The 22,294-nt window shown below is 35.9% G+C and overlaps 2 protein-coding genes across 9 annotated transcripts in view; one reads left to right on the forward strand and one right to left on the reverse strand.

Moving 5' to 3' along the window:
- Positions 1 to 20,254, reverse strand: part of ABCE1 (ATP binding cassette subfamily E member 1) — a 31,235-nt gene extending 10,981 nt beyond the window's left edge. The window contains exons 1-10 of the mRNA XM_015081662.3: positions 20,105 to 20,254; positions 13,616 to 13,745; positions 12,433 to 12,518; positions 9,449 to 9,546; positions 8,333 to 8,450; positions 7,591 to 7,728; positions 7,379 to 7,448; positions 7,033 to 7,129; positions 6,042 to 6,131; positions 503 to 624 (exon numbers count right to left, since the gene is read on the reverse strand). Coding sequence (XP_014937148.1) covers positions 503 to 624; positions 6,042 to 6,131; positions 7,033 to 7,129; positions 7,379 to 7,448; positions 7,591 to 7,728; positions 8,333 to 8,450; positions 9,449 to 9,546; positions 12,433 to 12,518; positions 13,616 to 13,718 — 922 coding nt within the window. The 5' untranslated portion in view covers positions 13,719 to 13,745; positions 20,105 to 20,254. The remainder of the gene's footprint in view (positions 1 to 502; positions 625 to 6,041; positions 6,132 to 7,032; positions 7,130 to 7,378; positions 7,449 to 7,590; positions 7,729 to 8,332; positions 8,451 to 9,448; positions 9,547 to 12,432; positions 12,519 to 13,615; positions 13,746 to 20,104) is intronic.
- Positions 20,244 to 22,294, forward strand: part of ANAPC10 (anaphase promoting complex subunit 10) — a 309,570-nt gene continuing 307,519 nt past the window's right edge. For 5 of the 8 annotated variants that reach the window (XR_008296099.1, XM_053216914.1, XM_053216916.1 and 2 more), the window contains exon 1: positions 20,263 to 20,390. The gene's annotated coding sequence lies outside the window, so the exon portion shown is untranslated. Of the gene's footprint in view, positions 20,472 to 22,294 lie in introns of all 8 variants that reach the window. The other 3 variants (XM_015081954.3, XM_015081958.3, XM_027066817.2) reach the window with 3 other exon arrangements.

Genomic DNA, 22,294 nt, shown 5'->3' on the forward strand with positions numbered 1-22,294 from the left:
TTATTAGGCTTCTAGTTACTCATTAAACTATATGACACTATCTTGTTTTAATTTAATACACTTACTATCTTATTAGACTTCTAGACAGTCTTAAGTTCTACAAACTTAAGACACAGATTATAGAAAAATTTGAAAAATGGGAACAAGATGAGCACTAATTAAGAGTTTCACTACTGGTTTTGGCCTTTCAAAGATAAAGCTGAAGATGATAAATACTAGAAGTTGTAGAAGCCAAAATATAATAAACAACTTTTAAGATAGCAAACAGTGAAACTGATAGCGCATTTCTACCCATTGCAATAGAAAGGTCTCCAAAAAGAAAGTTTTGAATAACAAACAATGTACATAACCTTATATATACATTGTTGAGTGATTAACTTCCATTAAGACTGGAGTTTTGGATAAATATTAGAGCAACATGTAACTGCTGAATATCAACAATACATTTTCTAAGCATTAGAGTGAAATAATACAGCATTGTGGAAATAGTTTTTCAAGTTACCTTCTCTTACACTAAAAGGCATAGTGACAACACCGTAAGCACTTGGTACGCCATATAAACAGCAGATGAAGTCAGAGAGATAGTCTAATACACTTAGATCATGCTCCACCACAATGATATATCTGCAAATCAATACAGATTTTTATTTTTAAATGTAACATAACATACAAAATAAAATTATATTTAATTACAATTTAAACTCTTACACAGAACAGTATAAATTCCAGGAAAACAGATATGTTAAAAAAATTAAATGTAAAGACAATACTAAACCAAAGCCATAAGACATTAAATAAGACTCTATCAGTCTTCCTATTTCAAATTGTTTTCCTAAACTAAAAAAAAAGTTAGTATGAAACAGTCTATGGAGACATGAAATAAGTGTGTTTTGCCAAAAAAAACCCCACATTTTTAAATAAACTTTACAAAGACACAATTACAATAGATTTAAATCTGATGTAGCTTAAACTGTTTATTATGCTATTCATCTTGCATGTTAATAAGCCCTTACAGTTGTCCTGTCCCATCTGTTAGCTGTGGTAGGGGAATACAGAGAATATGACAGAATGCTTAACCTGAGAACTTCCAAGTTAGCTGGGGAAGACAAGGAATAGACATGAAACATTACCAAAAAACCCCGAAAAAACAAAAAAAAACTACACAGCTACGCATGTTCTCTAGATATAAAATCCAGTGAAGGCCAAGGAAATAGGTTAGTGTGTACTGGAGCACTCTGTAAGTGGGACAGTATCTGACGTGACTTTTGAAGTGGTAAGAAAAAAGTATTGCTGGCATACAAACTATCAGGCAAATAATGGTCATAACACTTTTATGCAGCACTTTATTCCTATTCAAGTTAGTTCAAAATGTTAAAAAAAGCAATGTCCTACAGACACTTCAAATTCCAACTTATGTTTCCTGGACAAATAAAAATTCTCCATATTCATATTAATGCAATCATCATTCTCATAAAATAGGACTAACCTTATTCCTAATATACTGTTTAAATTGTCAAGTCTGTCAACTCTTTCTCAACGATGTCTTGTGCATTTATTTCATCCTTTTCTTTTTTCTAAATTCTAGTTTAGGCTCTCACATTTCTTTCAACATTTCTATAAACTTTTAACAAACCTCACTCTTTTCAGGTTCCCAGATAGGGCTCTCAGTTGCAAATAAAACAAATTAATGTCCTAAGACTTTGTTTCAAAACTCTCCAAAACTTCAGCTATTATTTTTCCCCATGTACATATAAGGCACACTGAAAAATGGATCTTTCATTGTTTCCTGAATAATCCACTTTTCCACTTCTGTGTGTCTAAGAGTTATTCCTTCTCCTGAATGTTCTCCTGTCTAAATCCTCACCTGCTGAAATCTTACTCAATCCTTTAAGGTCCATCACAAATCCTACCTTCTGTAGGGTCCCCTTGATATTACGCAAATGAGCTTTCTTTCCCCAACTCTTGACCCCCTGTAACTCTGAACTGATATTTGGATTTTTATTTTTTATTATTTTTATTTATTTCTTTTTTTTATTTATTATTGAGGACCTCGGCAACTTGTCCCTAAATTGTGTGAAGTCAGACTATATAATACATTTTAGCACCTCTATGATTTTTAGTCTTGTGCTATGTACCAAAGAGATGTTTAATAAAGTTGTTGGGTAATGAAGATTTTGGACTTATGCTAATTGGCAATGGGGCAAAATGGTTAGGTTCTTAAATAACATTGTCCAGTAAAACTTTCTATGGTTATGAAAATATTCTCTATGTGCAGCATGTGGAATGTGGGTAGACTGAAGGAATGAATTTTTAATTTCAATTAAAACAGTAACATAACTAGAAGGTATAGCACAGTTCTAGAATAAGAGAACGGTAAGAAAAAACATTTCGGAAAGATTAATCTGTCAAGAAGAAAGAACCACTGGCTTTTTTTTAGGAAACTCCCATAGCAATCTAGGTATCGGATAGTAAGAGGAATGAAAAAGAAAATGGGGGCATGTTTAATTATGAAAAGAAAATATTAAGAGCAAATGTTTACTACCACATTGGTAGTAAGAAGCATCAATAAAAATGGCAAATCACCCAAGTGAGCCAGTACTCATCCTGCCTTGGTGTTTTTTTGGCAATGTTCCATTATCTGGACTAACTGTCTATTTCTTACCATTAAAGCCTTCTAGACACCATGTAAGGCAGCATAGTATTACCTAGTGGCTTAAAAAAAATTTTTTTTTTAAGTTTATTTAGAGAGAGAGCACAGAGCCCGTTGTGGGGCTTGAACCCACGAAACCGAAACCTGAGAGATCTGAGCTGAAACCAAGAGTCAGATGCTTAACCGACTGAGCCACCTAGGCGCCCATCTAGTGGCTTTTAATTTGCTTTGAGAAGAAGGAAAAAAACCATGTCATACATTCTGCTATCCCTACTTTTAAATGGAGCTTATGAAGAAGTCCAAAATGTAAGAAAGAATTAAGTGAGCCAGCCACTCTATTTCCTAACGGTTTGGAAAGAAACAAATCTGTAGCATAATGAGAAATTTATGCTGTGAACTCCTACAATTAATTTTGGATTACAGTTGGGTTTTTTTGTTTGTTTGTTTTTACACATGGTTTTTAATTTAACTGAAGATGTTCTTAGAGGACAAATTCTAAAAAAATCTCATGCATTTAGTGTCCTTTCTCCAATCCATCCTCTATTTCTTGGTTTTGTTTTTGTTTTTTGTTTTTTTAAGGAAAAGATACCCAATCTTTTTATAGCATTACAGACTGAACACTGCCTTGACACATCACAGAATTTCAGAATCCAAAGAATGTGAAAATGTCTAAATAATTTTCTTTACTTTGTCAATCTAATTTGTTTTGACATGTTATCCACATTATAATTACAGTTACTGCCCTCTCAAAATAGAAGACTGTAATGATTTGCCTGAACATTTGTATATTAAGATACATGTCATCTGGTTGTAAATTACCTATCTTTTTAGTTCTCCTTTTTATTATGGTTAGGACATTATTTGATATTTTAAAAAATTATGTGTGAAAGTATGAGCTATGACTTTCATAATAAATAAATATAAAAATATTTCATAAAAGGGCTAAGGTTGAAAACTACTGACTTGACTACTTGTATGTTCTTTTCTTTACCAGATTGATAAATCCTTGAATACCGGGACTGTATCTTATATTCTTATATTCCTCAAAGAGCCTATCATAATACCCAGGCCTATGTATGATGTGAAAATTATAGCTACTATTTGGCTCAATTTAGATTATCTCTTTATCACTGATTCTAAGTTTCACTTCAAAGTATGTATGTGGATCATTTGCTTCTTGAATCTAGAGAGTCAAATTTTTCAATTCTGAAAAATTCTCAGCCATGATCTTTTTCATGGCTTCATTTTTCAAACTCCTATTCAGATATATGTAAACAGTCCTTTTCATTCCATTCTCTAACCCTCCTTTCTGAACTCAATCTGAGTTCAATCTCATTCTCTGTTGTATTCTGGTAATTTGCACAGATCAACTTTTTGGGTTTCTAACACTCTTTTCTGTTATCCCTAACCTGTCTAATCTATGCAGTGAGGCTTTTTTTTTTTTGTATTTTTTTAAACGTTTACTCATTTTTGAGAGAAAGCACATGAGTGGGGGGAGAGACAGAGAGCAGGAGAGGCAGGCAGAGAGGGGTCAGAGAGGATCCAAAGTGGGCTCTGCACTGACAGCAGTGAGCCTGATGCAAGGCTCAAACTCACAAACCACAAGATCGTGACCTCAGTTGAAATCCAATGCTCAAATGACTGAGCCACCCAGGCGCCCCAGTGAGGTTTTTTTTTTTTAAAGATTTTATTTTTGGGGCACCTGGGTGGCTCAGTGAGTTGAGCGTCTGACTTTGGCTCAGTTTACAATCTCACCATTTGTGGGTTTGAGCCCCGCATTGGGCTCTGCTGACAGCTCAGAGCCTGGAGCCTGCCCTGGAATCTGTCTCTGTCTCAAAAATCAACATTAAAAAATTTTTTTAAAGATTTTCTTTTTAAGTAATCTCTACACCCAACATGGGGCTGGAACTTACAACCCTGAGATACAGTTGCATGCTCCACCGACTGAGCCAGCCAGGTGCCTCTGTCCATTGAGTTTTTTATGTCACAGCTATACTTTCAATTTCTAAATCTGGGTTTTTTGAACATTTACCTATTGCCTTTTTCTGGTACCATATTCTTAGGGTTTTGTATCCTTTTTTATGTTTGTATTTTATTATTTTTTTTAAAGTTTATTTGAGAGTGTGAGAGACAGCGTGCACGTGCAGGAGGAGGGTTAGAGGCAGAGACAGAAGGAGAGAGAATTCTAAGCAGGCTCTGTGCTGTCAGTGCAAAGCCTGACGCGGGGCTCAAACTCACAAACTGTGAGATTATGACTTGAGCGGAGATCAAGATTCAGACACTTAACCGACTGAGCCACTCGGGGGCACCTGTGGGGTGTATTTTAGATACAACTATTTTATAGTTTGAGAATGTCACCTGAACTCCTTGAAGGTCTAATCCTGTTGTCTGTTGTGTCTACTGCCTCCTTTGCAGATGCTTTCCTCTTAATCATTTATAGCCCTGGATTTTAGCTCATGAGTCTTTACTTGTAGGAATCCTGTGACCAGGGTTGAGGGCATATCCCTGCAAAGTGATTTTCTATTTGCTTCTGCTAGGTACCATAGGACAGGACTAAAGATTCTGAGACCCTCTTTTTATGTTACTTTCTTATTGTGAAGAAGATTATCCCGATTATCTAAATTTCGATTCCATATTCTAGCCATATTCTAGTCTCTTCTTTGTAATTTATAGTTCTTTCTTTGGTTTTTGATCCCTAGGGATTTCTCTTGCATTCTGTAATAGCTGGAGATTAAATTAGTCATTAATGAGAGGCACAAAAAATACTACACAGAAAAAAATCCCATAGTTTTGCCATGTAGTAAATTTGTAACATAGAACAAATAACTACCTTATCTGACCTTAAGCTTCCTCATCTACAAAATGGGAATACTACCAAAGAGTCTAACACACAAGATTGCTATGAGGCTCAAATGAGAGAATGGATTTAAAAACTGAAAATTACAAAAGTATCCCATAACTACAGGGTGCTGTGATTACTTAACAGGTTATTAAGAACTATAGAGTTCAGTAAGACCCTAAATAACCAGAGTTACTGTGGTGATCCTTATAATGTTGTAAATTTTGTGTGTGTTTGAGTGACATATTCATTTGAGAATCTGGTAAAAGCTAAGAATCTGCCTCCCAGAAATCCATACACAGATGCCAGAACTTTCAAATCATTCCAAAGTATTCCTACGCTCTCTGGAGACAGGCATTAAATAGCAGGTAGTAAATAAGTCTTGCATAAAGAACATCTGTTCTAGATAGAGGAAGGTAAATACCAGTGGTGGCTCTAAATAACTGATAGAAAACATACATACATATGACATTGATGGCCCCAGTGTTTAATCTTTAGAAATCTGTATAACTCCCCAAACAAAATAAGACAGACATACCAATCTATACTCACCTATCTGGATTTATGAGAGATCGTATAGTGATAGCAGCCTTTAAACGCTGCTTGACATCTAGGTAACTAGAAGGTTCATCAAACATGAAACTATGAGAAAGAAAAGCAAACACAATGATTTGTAAGACAAATAGGATATAATTCTATCTTACATGATATTTTAAAGCTCTGTAATATAGTTTCTGATTTAACAACAACCATACTCTCTTACACCAATGAGGAGTCTACTGCGTAAGAGTAAGAACTTTTGTATTCTGTTCAGAAGTAGAAAGAAAAAAAATTGCAAAAGCAGGGCTGCATTATCAAGCCTGGGGAGAGACTCTCTGATTAAGCTACTGTACAAAGTGTTATTGCCTCATGATAAAATATTCTGATAAAGTCTGAAGTAATTCAGACAGCTTTGCTCTTGATTAAAGTCCATTGCATTAAAGCAAATGAGTTTTTGAAAAGGAGGGCACCGCACAGAATTATAGAACACTTTGCGGAAAAGGGCTAGCCTGCAATGGATGTCAGAGTAGGAATGTAGAAAAAGGTGGGAGCAATATATCTGGGAAAAGAGAGGCACTAGAAGGTAGGAAGGAAACTCCTTCTTCCTTTTTCTCTCTCACATGACATGCCACCCTGATTTAGGGTAATCTAAAAGACCTGTTTTACTTGAGGTATTTAAAAACCTTGCTGGCCTGGTTGGAGAGCTTAAGTTTAAAAAAATATCCTTTTATGTACAGAGTTTATGTAATATGCAACTGATCATATTAAACAGCACTGTAACCCATAAATTGTGAAGTACTTATCTAAATAAATGAGTTACTCTCCCCCTTTGGGAATAACAGGGAATGGCAATGGATGCATAAATGTTTCAACATCTTAGCTCAAAAGCAGAACCTTAGATACTATTTCTGTTAACTTCTCTCAAAAGCAATGCCTTAATAGTATTACAAATAAAAACTCTAAAATAAAGATTAAGACGTACAAAATTTGCAAAGCAACCTACATATCAGCCTTCTGTATGCAAACGACAGCACAAGCAAATCTCTGCAACTCTCCTCCTGAAAGATCTTCAACATTTCGTTCTTTTAGATGGGTTAAATCTACAAAGAATATAGAGGCATTGTGTTCAATGTTGTTAAGTTTTCTTTTACCTCTTCTAGGCAAAATGTATATATCGCACATCATTCTGGGTATGAATGATATTTCAGTTGAAAACTGTTAATGTAAAAAGTGAATACAACAATTCCTAGAGATTTTCCCCTGTATTTCAGTAATCTATATGATAAGTATCTATCTTTATGAGTTAAGTTCAGGGCCTATTAAAGCATGAACACAAAACAAACTCTTACCAAGCTGTTGACATACAATTGCTTGTGTCTTTGTTTCATCCTTTCGGTCCAAAATAGATCCCACTGTCCCCTATCATAATATATCAGAAATAGTTACTACTATTTTCCTTCAATATTAAAAAGTTACAAAGCAAAATAGGTTTAGTTTGATACATATTTTATACCTCCACAGATATCTAAAATACATAAATTCCTCCTAAAGAGCAACTGACCTTTGCAGCCTTGGGAATCTGGTCTACATACTGAGGTTTGATAATGGCTTTTAGGTCATCTTCTAGAATCTTGGTAAAGTAATTCTGCAATTCGGATCCACGGAAGTAAGTCAAAATTTCTTGCCAATCAGGTGGATCCTAGAAATATAATTATCTGAATTTAATAATACATAATAATGCAAAAAAGAGGACTATTACACAGTTGACTCCTGAACATGGGTGAATTTTTTTTGATAACTATAATAAAGTACCATAAATCTATTTTCTCTTCCTTATGACTTACTTAATATTGATAACATCTTCTTTTCTCTAGCTTGCTTTACCTTAAGACTATAGTATATAATACATGTACAAGATAGGTAACTGTTTATGTTACTGGTGTAAGGCTTCTGGTCAACCAAAGGGTATTAACAGTTAAGTTTCGGGGAGTCAAAAGTCATACACAGATTTTCGACTGTGTGTGGAGGGGGCGTCATGACCCCTAACCCTCACATTGTTCAAGGGTCAACTGTACATCCAAATAGAAGCCTTCTGGCTTTTAAAACTTCATTAACAGTTTAAGGAAGTTCATATTTATCAGTAGCATTAACAGATCTTAATTAAAAAGGAGTTTCATCTATATATTATTTCTCAGCATTAATGAATGATACTGAAAATAAGAACATTAAAAAAATTACATCCTTTCCTTCAAAGTCTCACAAAACTGACCTAAGTATTCATTTTCATGAAGTAGTATACATACATCATACTTTCCAAGGTTTGGCTTTTGCTTTCCTGCTAAAATTTTTAGAGCAGTTGACTTTCCAATTCCATTAGTTCCAACTAATCCTAAAACTTCACCTGGACGAGGGATAGGCAACCTGTCATTAAGTATACAAAAATGGATAAATAAATAAAACTAGGATTTAGGTAGAAAAAGCTACATAATACCATAATCATGTATTTTAATGCACTTGCACTCCACACACATCCATTAATAAGCTAAGAGATATATGCCAGATATTATTGGCTATTAGAAAAAAAAAACAGCCAAAAGTAACTTAAACTGTTAATTGTTAGAAATGCATCCATGACCAATATTACTCTAAATTTTATTTTCAATTTTCATTCATGTCCATTCTAAAGTAATTCTCCTTTACATATAAAGCTCAGTTTTAATGTATAACCAAATGCTCTGATACAAAATTAAATAGCAGGTGCAACCTCACACTGTCTTTTTTTTTTTTTTTTTGTCCTGCCATTTACTTACAAGGAGAATAGTGCCACATCAACCAGAAATACTCCACTTCATTCTCCCTGCTGCAGTAGGCTCTTTAAAGCTGGCAGGTTGAGAAATACCTTTTTATTAGTTAAATCTAGACTCTCAGATTCAGAATAACAGTGTTTAGCAGATTAAAAACCTCAAAGCACTCCTGTGATTTAACAATATATGTTTAAGTTCAGAGTAATAGTCTCTGTAGAGGAGATTAGTAAATAATGAAAAGAGAAAACAAGTTCCTTAAAAGTTATTTTGGGGATATGAGTATTATTAATAATAGTAATTCTCAACCTCACTTGTATATCAGAATCACTTGGGAGCTTTTTCAACTTATTGAGGTCTAGATTCAATATCTAGAGATATAATGTAATTCAACTGGGCTGAAACCTAGGCATTAGTTTTTTTTTTAAAAAAAACCCAAGTAATTCTAATGTTAGCCAGAATGAAACACTGACATATACAGTACGATTCTATACATTATAATTTTGCATTTCTCTTTAGTGGATGGTTAATACTTCTTCCCATTTTCATCTTTCTCTGAAAATTTCAAATGTATTTTACTCTTGATCAAAGTAGAAAAATGTTGACTTGAAAATATACCTGTGAAGTTTGAAGGCATTGGCACAATATCGATGTGTTGTTTCTTTTTCCAAATTGCTTGGTAAATTGACAATTGATAAGGCGCCAAAGGGACATTTCTGTTATTTAAAGTAAAGAATTTTTTGTTAATTTCTAGAAACGTACATATGACTGAAACGGATAGATTAAGAATTTTTTATAAACAATCTTCAAAATGGGGGAATTACGGGGTACCTGACTAATTCAGTCAGAAGAGCATGTGGCTCTTGTTCTCAGGGTTAAGTTCAAGCCCCACACTGGGTGTAGAGATTACCAAAAAAACAAACAAACAAAAAAAAAAAAACAAAAAACCCCAAGTGTGGGACTTCCACAAAATGTAAAATACTGCTTCATTTTCTTATCTACTTAAAAAATAAAAGTTAAATTCCTTGAAGGCAAGAATCATTTTAACTAATTTTGTATCTCCGTTAGCGACTGGCATATTTCTAGATTTTAATACTTAATGAAAAACCTTACAAAAATTGAGGGCTATTTGTGTGTGTGTTTTAACATTAGATACGGCTAAGAGGCAAGATAAAACATGTTTATTGAGTATATCATTCCATATTCAGTTGACAGATGCTTTCTCACTACCTCCTTCTTCCTGTCTTTGTATGCTTTTTTTTGTACTTTGTAAAGTCCTTTAAGGTCTTTATGATTAATGTTTAGTCAGATTTAAGGTTAAGTCCTTTCCAGATGGTACTTACTTCGATCTATTTACATCCCACCAACAGCTAGCATAATATCTGCACAGAGCAAGGATTAATCTTTCCATTGTGGTTTTTAACCGTCCCATATGAAACAGATGCTTTATATTGCAACTGAGTAAATTCACATTAAAAAAAAGTTTACTTCTAGAAAAACTCGAAGAAAAGTTCATTATCAATCAAATTAAAATCCAAGGAATAAGAATGGCAAGAACTGGAAGATCATTTAAGAGCATCAATATGACTACAAACATTGCTCAGACAACTATAAAGATACATTCAAAGAATATAACCTCAGATTAGATATCTGTTTAGCAGAACTGTTCAAAGAGTTGAGGGGATCAATTTAAAAATCTTTGTATGTAACAATTTCAGTGAATTCTCAGTAAGTTTTAAGAACACAGAAAATTAAAAAACAAAAATTCTTATATTCTAACAAAGTAATTACCACCTTCTAACCAAAACCATTATTTCTTTTAAAAAATATACATATATATATTTATTTTAATTTAGAGACAGAGAGTGTATAAGCAAGAGAGAGGGGCATTGACAGAAGGAAAGAGAATCTTTTTTTTTTTTTAAAGTTTATTTATCTTGAGAGCGAGTGGGGGAAAGGCAGAGAGAGAGGGAGAGAGACAGAATCCCAAGCAGGCTCCATACTGCCAGCGCAGAGCCCAATGTGGGGCCTGAACTCGAGAACCATGAGATCATGACCTGAGTCGAAACCAAGAGTTGAACGCTTAACCGACTGAGCCACCCAGGCACCCTAAGACAGAGAGTCTTAAGCAGGCTCCATGTGGGGCTTGGCCCTGCGACCCTGCGATCGTGACCTGAACTGATATCAAGAGTCAGACGTTTAACCAACTGAGCCACCCAGGCACCCCCAAACTACTAATTCTGTATACAATATAGTTTTCTGCCAATAGAGTTACCTCCATTTACAGAATTTTCTGTTATTCCACAAATGTACATAGAATGGTTATAGGCTGTAAGTAATATAAACATCTGTTTAGAATACTATTTCATGTATGCGGTGCACTATAAGTACCTTAGTGTTCAGAGGGTATCTATTATCCCCACCACAGATTCCTCATATCAGTATCCTTTCAGCCACTGAAGTGTATACCCCAAAATCTGAGATCTCATTTTTTTATATCAGTGAAGAAGAAAATAGGGTAGAATATATTGTTCAAAATCAGATCTCCAGCACCTCCAACACTGACAGGTACATAAGAGATTAGTAAATGTTTTCTGGAAGGAATGTTTCCTACTTATATTTTCAAAACGAGGGAAAACACTTTCATACCAATGAAATTCTTTTGGATACTTAAAGATTCAGAAACCAATGTAAAATACACATAAACCTTATGAGAATCAGTAACAGGGTAGTATCCATACTCTGGTAAAAGCCCCTTTTTAAAATAATTATCTACAAATGTCTAAATTAGAAACATAATGCACTGGTTCTTAAATATTATTTATGAACTAAGTTTGGAAATCTATCATTTTAAAGTTGAAAGCCTTAACTAAACCATTCAATGCAACAAAAACTAATTGAGGTATTTTGAAAAATTATTGCGTTAAATTAAAAAAATTTTGGCTGAGTGCATTTCTGTTTAAAAGATGTGATTTAAAATTAAATACAGACTTGAAAAGACTGCAGGTAACATGACTCATACTTTTTGTATTTACGTTTCCAAAAGTACTTGTAAAGACATGCTCTAGAATGTCCTTCTCATAAAAGGGTGAAATAAAAAAAGGATGAAAAAAGAAATTAATTTTGGTTGGAAACGGCTTTCCAAAGTTGAGTGTGGCAAGGATAACTTTTACATAGGGTGGCTTAATTAATTAAAAAAGCAACAATATTAGATTTTTGCTAGAATACCATTCTCCTAAATTTATATTCTTTATTCGCTGCTTTATATTTTGCCTCTTTAAAAATAGTTACAATGGGGATGCCTGGGTGGCTCAGTCGGTTGAGTGTCTGACTCTTGATTTTGGCTCAGGTTATGATCCAGGGTCATAGGATTGAGCCCCATGTTGAGCTCCGTGCTGGGCGTGAAGCCTGCTTGAGAGTCTCAGTCTCTCTCTCTCTCTCTCTCTCTCTCTCTCCTTCCTTCCTTCCTTCCTTCCCTCTCTGCTTATGCTTTCTCTCTCTAAAAAAATAAAAAATTAGAAAAACCAGTTATAACATATTCAGAATTTTCTGACTTCTTTTTCAGCTTGCAAATGTGATCCGATAAATAAAATATCACTTACCTTAATACAAATACCACAACCAATACAAAGGGTTTCAGAAATCCATGCTATTTTGCTCTGGGGTGTAACCTCTATGCATAATTTTCCTGGCAAAAGAAAAGATAGAATGAAGTCATTTTCCCTGCCATTCTAATTTTCTGAACATTGTTATTTAGGTAATTCTGGTTCCAAATCTCCATACAGAAGCTGATTTTCAAAAACAAAGAACACAGGAAGAAATACATTTGAGATAATATCCTAAAAAAACAGTGCTATGTGGGAATTAATTATAATTATTAATATATATTAATTTACTACTGGGGAAGAAAATATGCTTCCTAAAACAGTTTTGTTATTTTTTAAAAAGTTTATTTATTCATTTAAGTAATCTCTACCCTTAACATGGGGCTTGAACTCAGGACCCTGAGAGCAAGAGTCACATGCTTTCTTGACTGAACCAGTCAGGTGCCCCTAAAACAGTTTTATTTTTAAGCTGAATGACCTGAATATTTAATTCACAAAATATACCTTGGAAATGGCAATGTACACCAGAAAAAGGAATGTAATACGTTAGCTAAATCAGTAAAGCTCCAAAAAGGTATGTAGTCACCCAATATACACAAGAAATTAAACTTGGCATTATAGATATTAATAACAGAATTTCTAAATAGCACGGCAGACTATAATAGATGACATCTAAAGTTTAAGATTCAAGAGTACACCTCACTAGTACAGTTAAAGTAACAATTATAACATAGCCCTCAAAGACTACCAATAATTCTGAATTGTTTTAAATTAATTTTGAAAATTAATTAATTTTGGAAATATATAGTAAAACCTCATGAATTAGTCATTCTTATTAAGCTATTTATTCCTGCTTTTTAAAATGAGAATACTATCAAAACCAAAATATACTGGTAGTCTTCTCTCCAAGACTTAAATAATTACAGAATTTTTGTAGAACAGTAAGAATCTTAGTAACAAACTCTGCTTTTATAGCCAATGAACTTTAAAAAATACTGGTAATACATTATTCTATCATTAGCAAAAATAGGACCGTTTAGTCACAAAGCAATAAAAAATTTAGAACAAAATCTGGTCTTATTTTTACAGTTTAAAGAAACTAAGTATATGCCTAGAGAACTATGAAGTCAATTTTTTTTAAACTTTTTCTTATCTTTAAATGATCCAAAGAACTGCTTACCCATTCGAACCACAGGGCAACTCTTTTTGCACTCCTGCCGACATTTCTTAGGTTTACATTTGTCATGGTTGACAATAGCAATTCTTGTTAATTTATCTGCCATAATTCTAAGTAAGAATATCCAGCTTTTCTATTAAAAGAAAAGTTAACAAAATTATGGCACAGTCAACGCAACTAGTTAAGAGAAATGAATCACAGGCATAAAAGTTGAAGAGAACATAAATTATCACTATATTCAGATATGATTATCTAGAACTACTAAAAAAAAAACCTAGTGAAATCAATGAAATGACTTAGTCACGCTGAGAAAACAAAATTTTACATATATACTACTAATCAGAAGATTTATATAAAGAAAGAAAAAGCACACTGGTCACAAAAAAGGAAAGATCTAGGAATCATCTTACAAAATATATACATGTGAGAAAACTTTCAAATCACAACTTAAAAACATAAAAAGACTTCATCAAATTACACACTGTCTCAGTTTTTACAATACAGAATAGTCAATATCAGACATTTCAACCTTCGCCCAAATTATACATTTAATTCAATTTCAAGGAAAAAACATTAAACCAGACAAGCCAAACCAAAAGCTCTTATACAAAAAGAATGGCTTAGGAAAAGGAAAAAGAGCAAATGGAATGGGGGAACCTAGATTTAACAGATGGAAAAAAATGATATAATGTCTCAGTAATACTGATACCAGTGTATGAGTACAGTCCAATAAAACAGAATAGAAAGAGTTGATGTGAAAAAGTAATACATATAATAAAGATGTTTACTCCCTCTCTCAAATTAAGTATTACTTCATGTCTTATCTATTAAGGATGTTAATAACAGAAATAGGAAATTATTAAGGTTGTGACCCTGATGTTGACTAAGGGGAAAAGTTAAAAATTGCCATTTCTTTAAGAATTTGTAATATGGCTAAGATGACACTTATGCTAATAGCATTAAAATGAAAAGACCAAGGAACCATACATGTAGATTGTGCTCACTTTTAAAGCTTCTGTAAGTCTTGATATTTAACAGTACCATCGATTATGCAGCTAAGCTCAAAGTGAACTTAAAAATCTTCTACCATGTTGGGCTTAGTGACAGACATCAATTTTCTCAGAATGGTGATTAAAGTAAATAATTCTGAAAACTATCTTAAAACTCCAGGTTATTCCAGTATGTAATGGCAGAACCTGAAGCCAAAAGAATACCCATCAAAAAAGACATTCTGTTGGCCTTTTCTATCAAGGATTGTGTTAATTCTGATTTTGTTTTGACTGACTGCTTTCCCTTGTACACCTCTTTCTCACTCCGCAATGCCTTTAGGTTTGGAGTGGGATAAGAGATTATGCTCCATGCTCCTCCCAGACTATCTTATCTCTCCCTCCTCATTATAGTCAGCTTTTGCCTCTCAGGTCATCCAACTGCTTCCATTTACTAACCATCAGATCACTCCCTCCCATCCTCATTTCAGCCCTAGGCTAAATTTTACTCTTTTACAAATCCTGTCAGAACTCTTGATTTCAGTATGTTCATAGATGATCTTCCTATTAACAGCCTGTTCTCTTACTTCAGTAACCTCTCTCCTCCAGTGATCTTGTCTTTCATCCTCATTCCTTTGGTGAAAACTTTGACCTTATTTTTAATTTTTTAAAAATGTTTTTATTTATTTTTGAGGCAGAGAGAGACAGAGCATGAGCAGGGGAGGTGAAGAGAGAGGGGGAGACACAGAATCCAAAGCAGGCTCCAGGCCCTGAGCTGTCAGCAGAGCCTGATGTGGAGCTCGAACTTACGGACTGTGAGATCATGACCTGAGCCGAAGTCAGATGCTCAACCAACTGAGCCACCCAGGCGCCCCGCTTTGACCTTATTATTACCAATGACTGCAATCCTTCTATAACCTTCTTTTCAAATACCCCATTCTTCAATTACTACTCCTGTCTTTTCAGTTTACCCCTCTCGTACCCAACAATCCAACAACCCTTTGAACTCCCCATTCCCCAGAGCTACTATCATTATCTCTTAATTCTACCATATTACCACTGTCCCTCAGTTTTTCTAACTTCATGTCCCTCTGTACCCAGCTAAAATTCCACCGTTAATCATTTATATCCTAAACTATAATCCTAGTTACATACAACTCTTCACCTGCACATGTAAAGCCGAAAATGGGTAGACAAAAGCAAAGCCTTGCTGGTTAGTGTCATCTCAAGTGAACCAGCCAACCAGCAATCCCATATAAATTTCTACAGTGAAGTACACTTGCACACTAAAAGACATCTACTAAGGGGAATTTTCTAACAATTCTCTCCTGTACTTCATATCATCAATTATTCCACTGGCTCATTTTCATCAGCATTCAAATAATCTATTATCTTCCCCCATTGCTTTATTTCTCGTTCCACTTATTTTTAATGTTTACTTATTTATTTTGAGAGAGAGTATCCCAAGCAAGTTCCGCGTTGTCAGAGCAGAGTTCAATGAAGGGCTGGATCCCATGAACTGTGAGATCATGACTTGAGTCAAAATCAAGAGTAGGTAGGATGCTTAACCAACTTAGCCATCCAGGCGCCCCCTCCTTCCTTTTATAGCAAGACTATTTGGAAGAGCTGTATAGCTATAGTCAGTGTTCCAAATGTCTGTGTATTTTCTCTGGAATTCATTTCAGACTTTAGTGCTCATCATTCCACCAGAATAGCTTGTCAGGTCCACCACTGTTCTATACATGGGTAAAACAAATAGTTAACAGTCCCTAATTTACTCGAACAACCTATTGCATCTAACACAAAATATGACTTTTTCCTGCTATGCAGAAACCCTTTCTTAACTTGGTTCTGGGACATAGTACTGATCCAGTTTCCCTCCTATTTTCCTGGTCACTTTTCCTTATCTTCTAGGCTTCTAAAAGTTGAAGAGTGCTCTAATACTGTCACATTTTTTAAATTTATATTCATTCTCTAAGGTGTTTTATTCTAATCTCATGGCTTTAAATCCTATTTATGTGCTGCTAATTCCCAAATTTCTAGCTCTAGTCATGACACCTCTCCTAACCGTAAACTTGTTTATCTACCTGACTACCCAACATCTCTTCCTGAAGGTCTAATATACCATCTCCCAAACTGAACACCAGAAGTCCCAACCAAAATGTGCTTCTCTAGCAGTCTTGCCCATTCTGTTAAATGACAACTCCAGTCTTCCATTTACTTAAGCCCAAATCCTTGAAGTTATCTTTTACATGCCACAGCAGCAAATTCTGTACAATTTACCTTCATGAATCTGGCCTTCTCTTCACTCTGGTTTAGGCCATCATTATTTCTTACCTGCATTACTCTAATAGCTCCCTATCAGGTCTCTCTGCTTTACTTTTACCTACTTCTACTTCAACCCTTGACAGTTCCTTCTCATGACAGAAGTAAGGGTGATCCTTTTATTTTTTTAATGTTTATTCATTTTTTGAGAGACAGAATGTGAGTGGGGGAGAGGAAGAGAGAGGGAGACACAAAATCCAAAGCAGGCTCCAGGTTCTGAGCTGTCAGCACAGAGCCCGATGCCGGGTTCAAGAACCAAACTGCCTGAGCCACCCAGGTGCCCCAGGGTGATCCTTTTGAAGTGTAAGCCATATCATGTCACTCTTCTGCTTAAGGTCCTGCAAAGGCTTCTCTACTCATTCCGAGTAAAAGCCAAAGTCCTTAAAATAACAAATGAGGTACTGATTAGCTTATACTACTTTCTCATCTCAACTCCAACTACTCCAGCTCTTGTTCATTTTGATCCAACCACCTTGGCTTCTTGTGGTTCTTAGAGCACATGTCAGACAGTTCTTGCTTCAGGGCCTTGACCTTTTCTATTCTCTCTGCGTGTAATGCTATTCCCCCTAGTGAGTTACAAGGCTCACTACTTCAAGTCTTTAATGTTTATTTCTCAGTGAGCCTTCTCTAGCTTATACTACCAAAAAATACACCCAGTGTTTTGGTTTTTTCTTTCCTGATTTGCTTTATTTTTCTCTTTAGCTCTTTCTACTATACTGCACAGTATATATTTCATATGTATGTGTATATATGGTTTATGTATGTATTTATCGTGTGTATACATGTATTTATATATTCTTTCTCTCTACACACAGACAGTACTTTTTCCTCCCCAAGTAAAAAGTACTCCATCATGAGGGCAGAGATTTCTTGTCTGTTCAGCCCAGTGGCTAAACCAGTGTCCAGCGTATTATAAAAGCTCAAGTATTTCTGTTGAATAAATGAGAAAATTAATTTAAAAATAGTAAATAGTTTTCCTATAGGTTATAGTGACTTCAGAAATATTGCAAATTACCAATATTTCATAGCAACAGCTATCCACTAAAGTATGTAGTGAGAAAAAAAAATCAACCAAAAGGAGACTAAGTATTTATGTAATAAACAGAATGGTAATGGTAACTTCTAGACCCATTACCCCTTTAAAAGCTGGTCTAGTTTTCATAAAGACTAGAAGAGAAAGAAATCAAATAACTTTTGAATTGCTACAAAAAAAGCTTTCATTGTAAGTGACAACTCCCTGAAAACTGAAGATTCGTTAGTTATTAAAATAAAGCTGGACACCATACAAATTATCTGATGAATGAATGTCATGAAGTTCATTTTAGAGGATAAATCTTTCATCACAAAATTGTTTACGTTCAACTTTATTTCTGTCAAACTACTTAAGTGTTTCATCTGATATTTCAAAAAACCTTTTTAAAAACTAAGTGAATGTGAGATGACTTTTATAGAAAAATAAAAACATATCAGAGATGACTAATAAGCAGATTTATGTAAGAAAGTGATAAGTTATAATGCATTTAAGAATAAGGAATACAGAATCTTTGTATAACTGTTACTTGTGTAAACACTACTGATTAAATTCGTATATTATTTTCAAGAATTGGCGGGGGGGGGGGATCCCTACTTTCTTTTTCAATGAGAATGATACAGGCTGTAAGGCTTGGGTGGGGGAAGGTAGAGTTTAGTAACAGACTTCTGGAAACAAAGAGAAATGTGAAGATATTTCAGATCTGAGTACAAACTTTTCAAAATAGGTACTCAAACAATGACCCTCAGTGTTATTCTTCCAGCTGGCAAGAAAAAAGGAAGTGAGGCATTATGAAAAGCATTTGTAGTCTAAGACCAAAATTATTATAACACCATGTGAAAGCACTTAAGAGATTGCTCTTAACAAATGATGCTTGGTATCACATAAAATATCCCAACTTATGGTTATTGCAGGTTATTAGTCTTATAAAACATGTAAGTTGGGAGTGGTGCACAACTCTGATTTCAGAATCCTACACTGAAGACATTTAGAAGGGACAACAAAATAATACCACTTTTTTTCCCCCCAGAAACCATATTAAATGTTCTCCTGAAAAAAAATTTTTATGGGGCTAACAAGGTTTTTAACGTGAAAAAAAAATACCCTTTTTGATACAAATACAGATAAGAACCCTTGGCTAATATTGACAAAGCACTGTTGTTACGTAGCTGATATAGGATGAATATTCTCAGTATAGGAGACAAACGTACTGAGAAACGCAACGCAAATGCCACTATCATAAATGCCTAACTAGCAGTCTCTGTGCACGAGAGGGTAAAACAAAACCCCCCCCAAACCCTCCCACATCCCTCCCCACTGTTTTGACAGTTATTTCTCACTGTTACGGACTACCATACACAAAATAAGAGAAAATACATTTATGTAGCTTACGGGATGTCAGAATAGGCTTTGGACTTCGCGTCTACAAGGTACGAACCAATGCGCCCCTGATCTCATGCAATTTAAGACATAAGGGGAAAACAAGTAAGTCACCAAGAAGAAAGTACCAAGTGCTATAAAAGCGCACCAAAAAAGCTAAAGGCATTCAACTGGGAGGTTACTTGGGATAATCGAATACACGTTGCTCTATGAGAAAAGTAGAGCTACAGCTGGCCATCATTTCTATAAAGACGGCAAAATGCCATGACTCATTCCATAATCACCAGAAAAGCCGAGGAAGAAAAGGCCACGACTTCCTATAATCAAATACGCACATGTGCCAATAAGTCCAATTCACTGTGTCAGGGTAAGGATGGGGGGTGGGGGGGAAACGACGATGCTTTGAGTTCTGAAGTTGCCTTCTTCTCTGTAATAGGGCAAGAGTAGTAGTAAAGGGGGAGTGGAGACGGTGGAGATTACATCTCTGAGAGGGCATGTAAATCCATTCTCGTAGCCCCTGGCGGGGGGTGGCTGGCAACAGTGGCCAAGAGCCAGGTCAGCTGGAGGGGATGCGCGACGCACCTCTAAGCCCTCCGCAGCGTCCGCGCTTCGGCGGTTCCAGCTGTCCCTCCCGAGCCGGCTGCCACGCGCCGCTGCCTCCTTCACTGCTGACACCAGAGGCCTCACCAAAGGCTCTGACAACTTCCCTACTGTCTTTAAATCGTGGGAGACCACAGCTAACGGCCAAACCCTCCCGGGCCATTCAGGTACCTGGAGAAAACGACTCCCTTGCGGAGGAGAGCGCAGAAGCCAAGTCCGTTCTTCCTTTCACTTCTCTCTCACACAGCGTGTTCTTACGGCCACCGGCCAAAATGGCGGTGCTCAACCACCGCCTCGCGCATGCCTTAGGGACGCAGTGCGCGCGCGCGACAGAGAGCGACAGGCGGAGCCCTGGCGAGAACTGACGTCATTGTCCTGCGACTCCAAATTAACGTCCGTGGGAAAGCCGGGCTGTCCTGAGTGGGAGTGGCACCGAGCTGCAGGGTATCTTAAAAAGGTGGGTTGCGGCAAACCGGGTCTGCAAGCTCTAAGGGCGTGAGCTTCTCTCCTCCGCCCTGTCCTGGAGAATGGTTCTCTCGTAAGCAGATGCGTTCGCATCCCTATTCTCAATCCCTTTTTCCGCTCGCGATCTCAAGGCCGCTGGAGAGCCATTGCCCATTCTAGTATTTCTAGCAGAGGTATCTAGCAGAATCGACAGAGTGTGGTCCAGGTACTGCTGGCCGTGGCCTTCTCTCCTTGGCTTCAGTTTCTTCTGAACGGAGTGGCCAGGAAGCCAGGTTTTTCCGAGCTCCGCGTTTTTTCCACTTGGTGGCGTACAGTATCAAAGCAGGCAGTTGAATTCTGCTCCTATGTAGAGTTGGGCTTTTTTTTTTTTTTTTTGACAATTTGACATTTTTGCATATTTGACAATGACTGGACATTCAGCTTGTAGTGACAGTCACAGTTTTACTTGTCTCATCCTAGACCTTACTTAAATTGCAGAAGGCAAATACTTTAGCTTAGGACTGCACCTATTCGTTCATCCATTTATTCGTTATGTAAATTGCTAACTGAGCATTTAAGTCTCAGGCCTTTCTGGATTTTACAGTCTAGTGCTCTACTATTATTTAATGAGTATCAAAAGCTGTGTTGAGATTAGGAAACAACTGAAATCTAAAAGTTGTCAACGAGATGGTATACTGAAATATTGGGCCAAGTTTTTTTTTTTTTTTAAAGTTTATTTATTTATGAGAGAGAGAGAGAGAGAGCGAGAGAGAATCCCAAGCAGGCTCCCTGTTGTCAGTGCAGAGCCTGACTCTGAAATAGAGTCAGTTGCTTAACTGACTGAGGCCACCCAGGCTCCCTGGGCCAGGTTTATGATAGCATATATAACAATGTTCAGTATCTGTAACTTTGCACTACATAAGCTGTTTTACATGTTCACTATCAGATATTTTTTAAAAATATTTTTTAAATGTTTGTTATTTATTTATTTTTGAGAGAAAGAGAGAGGGAGAGAGAGAGAGCAAGTAGGGGAGGGGCACAGAGAGAGGGAGACAGAATCCCAAGCAGGCTCCGTGCAGTGCTGGAACCCGTGAACTGTGAGATCATGACCTGAGCTGAAGCCAAAAGTCAGACGCTTAACCAACTGAGCCACCCAGGGGCCCCAGAGATTTTTTTTTTTTTTCATGTTTGCATAGACTTACCAAGATTAACAAAAGATGAGAAAGTTCCAGTAAATTTTTGGGTTTAGAATGGGTCAGTTATTCACTTCTACGCCTTGAAACCTTTTTTCTGACATTATCTTCTATGGCAAGAGCACACATAAGTTAAACTTTTGACAACTAGTGGGGAGAAGTGATATTTCTCTGTTTCACTTAATGGACTATTTAAAATGGAGACCAATATCTCATTGTGGTTTTGTTTGCATTTCTCTGATGATTAGTGATGTTGAGTATCTTTTCATGTAACTGTTGTGAGATATCACCTTATACCTGTCAGAATGGGTAGAATCAAAAAGATAAGAAATAAGAAGTGTTAGCAATGATGCTGGAGAAAAAGGAACCCTTGTGCATTGTTGGAGGGAATGTGAATTGGTGCAAACACTGTGGGAAACAGTATGGAAGTTCTTCAAAAAATTATAAATAGAATTACTCCAGTAATTCCACTACTAGGTAATTTACCCAAAGAAAATAAAAACACTACTTTGAAAGGATATATGCACCCCAGTGTTCACTGCAGTATTATTTACCATAGCCAAGATGTGGAAGCAACACAAATGTCCATCAGTGGATGAATGGATAAGGAAGATGTGGTATACACACACACATAGAGAGAGATAGATAAATAGGTAGATACACACACATTATGAAATACTAGCCATAAAAAAAGAATGTGGTCTTGCCATTTGCAACCACATGG

The sequence above is a fragment of the Acinonyx jubatus genome, chromosome B1, assembly GCF_027475565.1.
Source record: "Acinonyx jubatus isolate Ajub_Pintada_27869175 chromosome B1, VMU_Ajub_asm_v1.0, whole genome shotgun sequence".
Lineage (NCBI taxonomy): Eukaryota > Metazoa > Chordata > Mammalia > Carnivora > Felidae > Acinonyx > Acinonyx jubatus.